At 53.5% G+C, this 11,286-nt stretch overlaps 1 protein-coding gene and 1 pseudogene across 1 annotated transcript; both read left to right on the top strand.

The window, feature by feature from the left end:
- Positions 1–1,321: 1,321 nt before the first annotated feature.
- On the top strand, positions 1,322–4,517 carry LOC123795665 (granzyme B-like). The gene is made up of 5 exons (XM_045802559.2): positions 1,322–1,495; positions 2,503–2,650; positions 3,110–3,245; positions 3,451–3,714; positions 4,283–4,517. Exons 1-5 carry the CDS (start codon positions 1,435–1,437, stop codon positions 4,454–4,456), a joined length of 783 nt encoding a protein of 260 aa, XP_045658515.1. The 5' UTR covers positions 1,322–1,434; the 3' UTR covers positions 4,457–4,517.
- A 3,031-nt stretch (positions 4,518–7,548) lies between these two features.
- Positions 7,549–10,250, top strand: LOC123795689 (mast cell protease 1A-like; annotated as a pseudogene).
- The last annotated feature ends 1,036 nt before the right edge of the window (positions 10,251–11,286 follow it).

Below are 11,286 nucleotides of genomic sequence, written 5' to 3'. Positions count from 1 at the left end.
GTAATATTCCATTGTATATATGGACCACAACTTCTTAATCCAGTCATCTGTTGAAGGGCATCTCGGCTCCTTCCACGATTTAGCTATTGACACTTTTATTTTTTAAATGGCCACAACTGGGCAAGCTAAGTTCAAAAAGAGTAGAGGTTTGATAAATGTACTTGTTTTGATAAGGAGGATATTTACACCAGAATCATATATTTTGATAGGTAATCTTCCTCATAGAAAAATTGTAAAGGACAGAAAATATAGAGATGGAAACTTCAATCACCACACTCTACCCACTCAGAGATACTTAATCGTTCTTTAAACAGAACTGGGCTTAGCTGTTTAGAAACAATGGCCCCTCACATCCAATGGTAGTGAGATCAACAGCAGAGTTTGCTCAGCAAAAGTGAGTCTATTGTGTGGCAAACCTGCTATCTCAGAAGTGTGGCTCTCTGGACAGAGGCCAGAGAATACTGAAAGGACAACTCTTGGTCTTTGCTTGCCCTGCATACTTCCAACTTCACGTGGTATTGGCAATCTAGCAATGTGAACTTCTTTGGGGGCACCAGCCCTTTCCCAGTCTTAGTTCATGAGGTTTGGATGGTTTGGGCAGGACTGACCCCAGTGTACCCAAAGGAGGAATGACCTAGGCTTCCCTCAATCAGTGGATTCAATGTCTAGGGTCAAGGTGGTCCATTAACTTAGAAGCTAAGTGTCAAGTGTAAGACATTTGTTAAAAACATTGACAAGAGACTTTATGACTCTGAGCATTTGTAATTTAAAAGCAGTGGTTAAAATCCCTAGGAAGGAAGCTGGGGTGATGACTGGGTTGCCCTATGGATTTAGTAGTAGCGCTCACGCTCTCTTACCGACTTGTGCCTCCCTCTACCACGGCGCTGACCATGCTGGACCCTGGTCACTGCTCTTTCTGTCTCCTCCACCAGACAGCCAGCTCTCTAAGGGAAGGAGACGCAGCTCCGGTATGTGGGCTCACCCAGCCAGGTGGCCTAAATACTGCTGAAGAAATTATCCTGATGGACTTAGCAGCGTGGAGCTGAGGCGGTGGTGGCCCTATCACTGGGGACTCAGGTTTCTGGGCTCTAGAACCCCTACAGGCTGACACCACATCCTCCAGTCCCCAGCTTGTACGCCCCCTGTCCTATTCTGGGCTGGAACAAGTGGTCTGCTCTGAGTCAGCTGGCGTGGGTTCTCCTGTGGTCACAGCACCATTCTCACACAACCACCCAGAGAACGTCATCAGACAGAGGGGGTGGGGGCAGGGAAGCTTTCATAGAAAGCCTTCTACGATGAAGCACCACAAACCAGAGAGGAGGTCAAGGTCAGTGAGCCCATCTGCACCCCTTCCCTCTCCTGGGAGCTAAAGGACAGCGTAGAGCAAGCAGAGGGAGCCCCAGCCACTCGGACCTGTGCAGCCTCCTGGGAAAGATGCAGCCCTTCCTGCTCCTGCTCCCGCTGGCCTTTTGCCTGCCTTCCGGGGCCAAGGCAGGTGAGTGACCACCCCCACCCTCAGGGGCCCAACCCCATCCCACATGGGCACAGAACTCCCATCCCTTCTGCACACCCCTGATCCACCCATCCACCAGGAACGGTCCGCACCCTGCCTTCACCCTGCCTCCCACCCTCAAGTAGGGTGCTGCCTAAACTACCAGCTGGAAGGGCAGGGCAGGGGCTGGTCTCCAGAAGAGCCCCTAGGTACTGCCCGCACCCCAGGCTCTACCTTTGCCATCTGGAAATGCAACTTTCCTGCATTTGCATAGCAGAGGGTGAGAAACTGGAAAAGAGAACATCATAAATCCCCCTGCAGAGGGCAGAGCAGGCCTGGCTTCCCAGTGGGATGAGCCAGGTGCTTCCCACAGCCTCTGCTTGGGAGAGAGCCCGGGGCTCAGCTGACCGCACAGTGGGACAGACCACGGTCCCCAGAAGACTGCTGTTGCCTTGGCTCTGTCCCAAGGCTCCTCATCCCTAGCTCCAATGCTGCTTTTCTTCCCAGGCTGTTAGTGGCTCCCCTCTTTCAATCAGAATGTTGGCAGACCTAAACTTCTCTGCTTTCCAGAATCCTAGCAGCACTGGCCCTACTAACCTTCATCCGGAGCTCCCTGGGGAGGCTTGCTTTCACGCAGCCAACCGACAGCTACTAGGCACTCACTACGTGTCAGGCCCTAGGAAATCAGCCATGTCAGGCAACACCTACGTAACTAAACTTAGGTCCTAGCCGCTGGAAAAGACTTCACAGGGTGACTGGGGCCTAGAAACTCGCTGGAAACAAAGCAAAGTCAGGAGAGGGATTGTTCAGAAGTCTCTAGGACTCAGTACCCCTGGGACAGGTACGCTCTCCTCCGGTGGTGTGTAGAAGACAGATTCATAGACCAAGACACTGCCCTTTCCCTTCCCAGAGGAGGAAGTGGAAGGCCCTCCCTTACCCTCCCCAGTCCAGGCCCTGTCCGCCCGGTGCATTCCGTGGGTACACAGGAGCAGAACAGAATTTTCCCTCAGGAGAGATCATCGGGGGACATGAGGCCAAGGCCCACTCCCGGCCCTATATGGCATATCTTAGGATCCAGAATCAGGATGGGGAGACTACGTGTGGAGGGTTCCTGATACAGGAGACCTTCGTGCTGACCGCCGCTCACTGCTCGGGAAGGTGAGGAGCCACGAACAGCCCGCACTGCCCTGAGAACCCGGCGCGGAGCCTTCTTCCCCGGGAGCTCTGAGGATCACAGGAGCCAGGAGGGCTCCTAAAGGGGGGTGAGGGAGGGCAGGTAGGTGGTGGGGAGAGGGGAGGCCACAACCAGGTGCTTTGCTGGAGTAAGAGAAGAGCTGGGACATGCTTAGGCATCAGAACGCAAACTCATGCCGTTAAGCATGTTTCTCTGGGTATCTGACCCCTGAGAATCCCTGCCATAGTCACCAATGGCTCCAGAATCCTACCTCAGCTTCTGAGAAGCAGAAGACACAAACAACTCAAACCTGGGCCCTCCTGTTGCCTCAGTTTCCCCATTAACTTCAGTCCTGCCCACCCCCACTGCCACCTGCCCTTCACGGCCCCTGGGCTGTGTCCTGTGACTCCACACACCCACACCCGATTCTGTTCTCTGTGCAGCTCCATCAAGGTCACCCTGGGGGCCCACAACATCCAGAAACAGGAGAAGACCCAGCAGGTCATCCCCGTGAAAACAGCCATCCCCCACCCAGACTATAATCCGAAGAACTATTCCAACGACATCATGTTACTGAAGGTAAGGAAACCTCCCTGCTGCTCTTACTCTCCTGGGTCCAGACTGTTTCCTCCTCCCACTGGGACCTGTCCCTTCCCTCCCTCCCACCCTGGCCACCTGACCAGTCCCCGTGGCTCAGGGCAGAGAGAAGACAGTGCCTCCTCATCCGGGCGTCAAGGCCCAGAGGCCACTGGCTGAGCTGGACTCTCTCGCCTCTTCCCATCAGCTGGAGAGAAAGGCCCAGCAGACTGCCGCTGTGAGGCCCCTCCGCCTGCCCGGGACCAAGAACCGGGTGAGGCCAGGACAGGTGTGCAGTGTGGCCGGCTGGGGGCGGGTCGACACCCAGATACGCAGGTACCCAGACACTCTGCAGGAGGTGAGGCTGACGGTGCAGGATGATCAGGAGTGCAAATCCCGCTTCCCCAAGTATTACGACCGCACCATTCAGCTGTGCGTGGGGGACCCGAACGAAAAGAAGTCTTCCTTTCGGGTGAGACTGAGTGTCTGCTTAGCATGGCTCTGGGCACAGCAGTGTTTGGGGAAGACCTGGGATCTGAAAACCTGAGCAGTGATCTCTCTGCTGAGGAAGAGAGGGGGAGCAGCCAGAGATGGGGGCACCCAGACCCTCTGTAAGCCTGCCGAGGGCCTAGGATGAATCCCAAAGAGGCACTCCTCCAGAAGGATGAATTTGCTGCACTCTGACCCGTGCCGGGCCACTGATGCTGGAAAACTCTGCTCCCTGGGCATGCAGTGCCGAAAACACGTGGCTCCTCAGAGCTGGGCCCACCTGGGTTAAGGGGCTCATGCTCCTTGCTGAGTGTCAGCCCCGCCCACCTGCTTCCGGGCCCCTAAACAGGGGTGTGAAGCCACCAGAGGATCTGGGACCCGGGGGAGGAGCGGGAGCTGCCACCTGGGGTGAAGTGAGGCAGTGACAAGGTCCAGCCCGCCCTGCCCTCCCATCTCCCATGGTGGCCACACGAGGCAGCCTTCTCCGAGGAGCTGGGGAGGGCGGGGGCAGCAGGAGAGCTGACTCACGCTTTCCCTGTCTCTGTCCACAGGGAGACTCTGGGGGCCCTCTCGTGTGTAACAATGTGGCTCAGGGCATTGTCTCCTTTGGACGAAAAGAGGGGACACCTCCACGTGTCTACACCAAAATCTCAAGTTTCCTGCCCTGGATAAAGAAAACCATGAAAAGTCCCTACCTGCAGGAACTAGACTATTTGCTCCGCTGATCCAGAATCGCCCAGGGAAGGGCGGCAGGGAAGGTGCTGGCAATTGAATAAATGTCTCTTACCTGAGTGTGAAGGGCTGGTTTCTTGTTTATTCATTGACTGCATTTCCTGGCATCAGCTCTGTGCTTACAAGGCCAATGACACAATTCTGCTGTTTTCTGCTTCTTTTTTCATCCTCCACCCCACTTCCCCCTACCCCATGAAGAGTTCTTTCCAGCTCCTTCTTTTTTTATTTTTAAAGATTTTATTTATTTATTTGACAGAGAGAGACAGCCAGCAAGAGAGGGAACACAGGCATGGGGAGTGGGAGAGGAAGAAGCAGGCTCCCAGCGGAGCAGGGAGCCTGTTGCGGGGCTCAGTCCCAGGACTCCAGGATCACGCCCTGAGCCGAAGGCAGACGCTTAACGACTGAGCCACCCAGGTGCCCCCCAGCTCCTTCTTACCTACACCTGGCTCTCAGAGCCTGCCCTTCTGCCAGGGCTGAAGCTGAGCACCACCAGGAGAAACCGTGTACCTCTCTGGGCCTGGGTGCCCATCTGGGCTCAGGGAGAACATCTTACCCCCTCCCTCTGTGATCTCTGGCAGAGAGGAAGGGGGTAACACCATGGTCCTGGACACTAAGCTGGCACAGTCTAGGGCTACAGCTCAAGGACATAGCCCTATCCCACTGGGAAGTGACAGGGACCTTCTCAAGCAGGACATTTCTCTTCCACAGCCAAGGAAGCTGGCACGGAGTGGGGCTGGGTCTCTTGAGCAGCTCTGGAGTCTCCCCTCGACTGAGTTCCCTTCCCTGACCTCCTCTGAGCTCAGGCACCAGCTCGGCCTCGAGTCTCTGGCTGCCCCTTCTTCTCCATCCCTGCTTACCGCTGAGAGTGTTCATTGGCCACCAACTCCTGTCCCCTCCAGACAGCACTGATCTGAACTGGCCCCTGCCTCCCCTCCCTTCCACCTACAACACCCAAGTTCCAGCAGGGCCTCACCACTGAGACGCCGGCCCAGCTCACGCCCCAGCAGAAGCACCAGACAGCATCCATGGAGGACAGGGCTGGTGGGGTGGCTCTCCAGAACCCCTGGCCCCATCTGTCACCCATCCAGCCCAGTGTCTCCCCATGTGCTCAGGGTCCACTGGCTGCCTGGTCACTCAGTAGCCTGAGTCCCTCTCACTGCCAACCTCTAGGCTGAGACTCCCTGCTGGCCACCTTGGGTTACATCAGCCTTGTGACTTAGAAAGGGCTCCTCTGTGCAGTAGGACTAGAAAGGATGGTTTTTTCCATCGACCGACCAGCAAATGCTGATTGAGCACCTACTAAGTGCCAGGCATTGATTGGACAGAATGCAAACCCTCTCACCTGAGCCCAGGCGAACCTGACACTGTTGAATTTCACTTAAACCATCGAACCCCTTCTCCCTTCTTCACACCAGTCCATGTGGCCTACGTCTCTTTGGGAAGTCCACGGGAAGCAAGTATTTGTGGTTATTTTTATTGCTGGCTACAGTCTGTATAAATATTATTGCATATGACCATAGAACAGCAGTGTATGGGATCTGGAAATGACATTCGTCATTTAGTTCCTAGATGTGAACTCGCCAAACTGTTTACTGACCATCCTCTTCACCTAAGGGACAGGGCAGCCTTGTTTTCATTTGCTTCAAAAGTAACTGGTGTAAGGGGCACCCGGGTGGCTCAGTCGGTTAAGCATCTGCCTTGGGCTCAGGTCATGATCTTGGGATCCTGGGATGGAGCCCCGCATGGGCTCCCTGCTCAGCGGGGAGTCTGCTTCTCCCTCTCCCTCTGCCCCTACTCCCCTACCCCCACTCACTCGCAAGCGTGTGCTCTTTGTCTCTCTCACGGATAAATACATAAAAAAAATTTTAAATAAAAATAAAATAAATTTTAAGAAGTAGCAGATATGACAACATGGACGGCACTGGAGGAGATAATACTAAGTGAAATAAGTCAAGCAGAGAAAGACAATTATCATATGATTTCTCTCATCTATGGAACATAAGAACTAGGATGATCAGTAGGGGAAGAAAGGGATAAAGAAAGGGGGGTAATCAGAAGGGGGAATGAAACATGAGAGACTATGGACTATGAGAAACAAACTGAGGGCCTCAGAGGGGAGGGTGGTGGGGGAATGGGATAGACCGGTGATGGGTAGTAAGGAGGGCACGTATTGCATGGTGCACTGGGTGTTATACACAACTAATGAATCATCAAGCCTTACATCGGAAACCGGGGATGTACTGTATGGTGACTAACATAATAAAATAAAAAATCATTATTAAAAAAATGGAAAAAAAGAAGTAGCAGATATGAATGTCATTGTACAGATTCAAATGGCAAAAACCACAATATTCAATTGCCCGAAGGCAATCTAAGTTTGACTCTAGACACCCACCCAATCGGACAAGCCGGAAACGGTCTCTGTCATGACTGCAAGCTCCCACCTGTGCAGAAGCAAACTAGAATCAGAAAGGCTCACATGGCTGGAAAAATGGAGAATCGCTTCTGCTCTTCAGGTCACCGTGGTTCCTGCTGCATCCCCAAAGCCCGGGACTTTCTAGACTCTTCAACATTCAGAAGTGCCTGGCTCGGATGCTGTTGTTCTAAACCACACCGTTTATTCAGTCCATCCCTCTAACTGGCCCTCACCACCCTTAACAGACCTCTGGTGATTTTGACTCCTCCACCAGAAGCAAAGGATCTCACCTGCAATACCCCTGAGTCTCAACACAAGAGGGCTCACTGAAGGATCATCCTGACAGTCTAAAGAGAGCCAAGGAAAAGAAGACGTTCTTGGATCTATCCTCAGGAGGCTCAGGCTTCTGAAGCTCAGGGCCCAGCTACTCACGGGTGCAACGTCTCTAACCACCCCACCTGTAGCCTGTGGTTCCTGTTCTCAGCTGGTATGGTCAAGAGCTACCCGTGCTGATGCGGTGACTGATAAATTATTTCACTCAGGCCAGGACTTGATCAGACAGCAGTAGGAGGCACTCAGAGGAAGACTGCAACACCAGAGAGGAACGCGGGGGTTAGGAGACTAGGAGGAGATACCAGCAGCTCCAACCTGGGGAGCCTTCCTGGGGACATGCAGCTACTCCTGCTCCTGGTGGCCTTTCTTCTGGCCCCCGAGGTTGAGGCAGGTGAGTGACTGTCCCCCCCAACAGAGGACCAGCCCCATCCCAATGTGGCATAGCCCTGCTCCAATGCTACACTCAGGCACATCCTGGCCCTGCAGACTCGTTATCCCACATCCGATTTGCCAGCCTCGCTCAAAGATGGGCAAATCTGAAGCAGGGTAAACACTCAGCATGAATAGCAGGGCAGAAGGCTGTTCCCCAGGGGGGCTGTAGGTCCTACCCCAGGTCCTACACTTATCATCCGGAAATTGGGTTCTTATACAAAGGCATCTAGAAGAAGGTAGAAGGTGGGAATGAGAAATAACTAAGGCCCCAGGAATGGGCAGTTTGGAGAAAGGGGCTGGCTTCTGTACTCAAAGCAAGGCCCACTAACTTTCTTTTTTTTTTTTTTAAGATTTTATTTATTTATTCGACAGAGATAGAGACAGCCAGCGAGAGAGGGAACACAAGCAGGGGGAGTGGGAGAGGAAGAAGCAGGCTCATAGCAGAGGAGCCTGACGTGGGGCTCGATCCCGTAACGCCAGGATCACGCCCTGAGCAGAAGGCAGACGCTTAACCGCTGTGCCACCCAGGCGCCCCAAGGCCCACTAACTTTCTAACTCAATATCTTAAAATCTATCCTCAATCTCCACCCAGTTCTCCAAGCTTTGTCATTCTTATGCTGCCCAAGAAAGAAGCCAAGGACCCAGTTGGTCCCAGAGTTGGTGGCATCCTGGTCCCCTTAATCCTTAATGTTCAGTAATTTTTCAGCCACAATGGGCACAATGGCTTTGGCAGGTCCCATATTTCCTGGTACTTAGAACCGCAACCAACACTCATTCAGCAGCTAACTGGGAGCCATTCCTTCACGCAGCTAAGACATTTACTGAGCACCTAGTATGTGTCAGGCTCTAGCGAAGATCAAACACAACCCACAACACAAGCATGAGCATGCTGAGCTCGTGTTGCAAACATTACACGTAAGGAGCTGCTCAGCAGGGTCTGAGAGGACCCAGATACTATCAGGGAAAGGATCTTCCAGGACCTGTGGGGACTTCACTGCTTGTTCCAAACGCAAATTCCATCTGCCACCGTATGTGTCCACAGCAGGAATTAAGGAACAAGGACTGCTTTTCTCTTTGTTAGAGGTAGAATCTGAGTCCTGTGGGTCATTTGCAAGCCAGGAATGCTGCCCGAGGAACCCTTCTTGGTTGCTGCTGGCTACTACCGACTCTGCTCTCTGCCACCCCAACTCCTTCCCACCTGCTTCGGTTTATCCCCATCTCCCCTCCTCCAGCCTTTGGCTCCATGAGCACAGCAGGCAGGATAAAATGTTTCTTTCAGGGAAAATAATCGGGGGCCATGAATGAGGTCAAGCCTCATTCTCGTCCCTTCATGGCATTTCTCCGGATCCAGAATCCAAGCAAAACCTGTGGGGTTTCCTTGTACGTGAGGACTTTGTGCTAACAGCAGCTCACTGCAAGGGAAGGTAAAAAGCAGTGCCTGGAAGCCCACCCTTTTGTCAACTCCCCATGGGGAACCCTTTTCCAAGAACTGCCACCCAGCCTGGGCTGCCAAGAAGCAGCGGGTTCAGAGATGCTCAGCCCCGGGGCCCCATCCGCTAGAATTCCTCTCCACTCCAGCCCTGAGCTGTCCTGTTTCGTCCACGGCTTTTGGGCTGTACCTCCTGTGACCCCACCTCCCACTCACTCTCTGCACAGCTCCATCAACGTCATTCTGGGCGCCCACAACATCAGGAAGCACGAGAGTACCCAGCAGGTCACTCCGGTGACAAAAGCCATCCGCCACCCAGACTGTAATCCTAAATACATCTTCAACGACATCATGTTACTGCAGGTACGGCCCTCGATCCACTGGTTCTTGCACACCTTATTCCTGGGGATTTTGCATCCCCTGTGACCTCATTCCTGTCCCGGTATGACATTTTCACTTGTCCCAGAGCTACGAGGAAGTCAACCCCATGACTGTCCCTGGAGTCCTTGTGAGCCATCGGTAGATTAGAATTCCTTTCCTCTGCATTCAGCTGGAAAAGAAGGCTCACCTGACTGCCACCGTGAGCCCCCCTCAGGCTGCACCAAGAGGAGTGAGCGGGTGTGGCCAGGGATGGTGTGCAGTGTGGCCGGCGGGGGGCGCCTGCGCGTGAACAGCACCTCCCGGGCAGGGAAGCTGCACGAAGTAGAGCTTGAAGTCCAGAAGGACAAGCGATGCATCTCATGCTACAGAAACCTCTACGACAGCAGGACCCAGATGTGTGTGGGGAACCCGAAAAAGAAGAAGTCCTCTTTTAAGGTGAGATCCCCCACATTGTCCATGCCCAGGAGGGCAGTATCAGGGCCAGGCTGCAGCCTGAGCACCAAGGGAGGTCACAAGGCCTGCCCTGGCCCTGATCTCACCCACGGCCCCCTAACAGAGACCACCTACCAGGGGCAGCAGGGAGGACAGGACCGAGAGAAAGCCCAACTCAGTCCTTCCTCCCTCTGCCCATACGGAGACTCCGGGGGCCCCCCTCGTGTGTAACAATGTGGCCCAGGGCATTGTCTCCTTTGGAAAAACAGATGGGGAACCTCCACGTGTCTACACCAGGATCTCGAGCTTTTTGCACTGGATAGAAAGAACAATGAGATGCTTCAGCCTGCAGGGACCAGCCTAAGATGCCCCAGGATCAATCTGCCCACCTTCTCTGGGGCAGAGGCCAGAACTGCCCCAGGAAAGGGGGTGGAGAGGAGGCTGCCAGAGATTAATAAACTTCCATCTCTTGAGTCGAAATTAGATTCCTCCTTTAATCGCCAAAACAACATTTGTTAGTTACTTACCATGTGTCCAGCAACCATCTGTTCATATTTCTCTAAAATAAAAAGTCATGCTGCTTTGATACCCAGCTCCTTCCAAATACACCTCCCAGCACCACCTCCCCCTGCCAGGCTGAATGCAAGTTCCATCAGGAAAAGAGAGACACTGCCCCAAGAAAAATGACCCTCTCCTAGAGGACCCTCTTATCTCATCCATATTGCCCTCCTACCTCATCTCATACCTACACCCTCACCCCATCCTACCCCCAAATGGCAAGATAAAGGAATCCACATTTGGAAGGAGGACCACCTAAGAAGCTCTGGGATAGGGGGCCACTTCATCCTAATAGAAATGGGCAGGAAGATTCTGGAAAGCTGTAACTCACCCCATGCAACACTCCCTCCCCAAATCAGAGTGGCAGCTTGGGAGCCTGAGGGTTTCAGAAAGGCCTTTCGGTAGGTACTCCCAGGCCTGGCCCAAGTGCCGGTCACAGCCTTGCCGTGGTCCCAGAGCCCAGCACAGCCTCTGGTGCCCTGACGCCCATCTTCCCGCAGCCCCAAAGGATGCTGAGAGTGCTCTTTCATCTTGCTCTGATCCAGCCTCTGCCCACCTCAAGCTATTTCCGTGTGTGTGTGTGTGTGTGTGTGTCCAAAAGAAACTCCTTACAATAAAAAGTTGTGTTTCAAAGGTATCCTATGGGGGCGCCTGGGTGGCTCAGTCGTTAAGCGTCTGCCTTCGGCTCAGGGCGTGATCCCAGCGTTCTGGGATCGAGCCCCACGTCAGGCTCCTCTGCTATGAGCCTGCTTCTTCCTCTCCCACTCCCCCTGCTTGTGTTCCCTCTCTCGCTGGCTGTCTCTCTATGTCAAATTAACAAATAAAATCTTAAAAAAAAAAAG

The sequence above is a fragment of the Ursus americanus genome, chromosome 35, assembly GCF_024610735.1.
Source record: "Ursus americanus isolate L20-20 chromosome 35, mUrsAme1.1.p, whole genome shotgun sequence".
Classification (NCBI taxonomy): domain Eukaryota; kingdom Metazoa; phylum Chordata; class Mammalia; order Carnivora; family Ursidae; genus Ursus; species Ursus americanus.
Note: the sequence above shows the minus strand (reverse complement) of the source record. Positions and strands in the feature narration are given on the sequence as shown.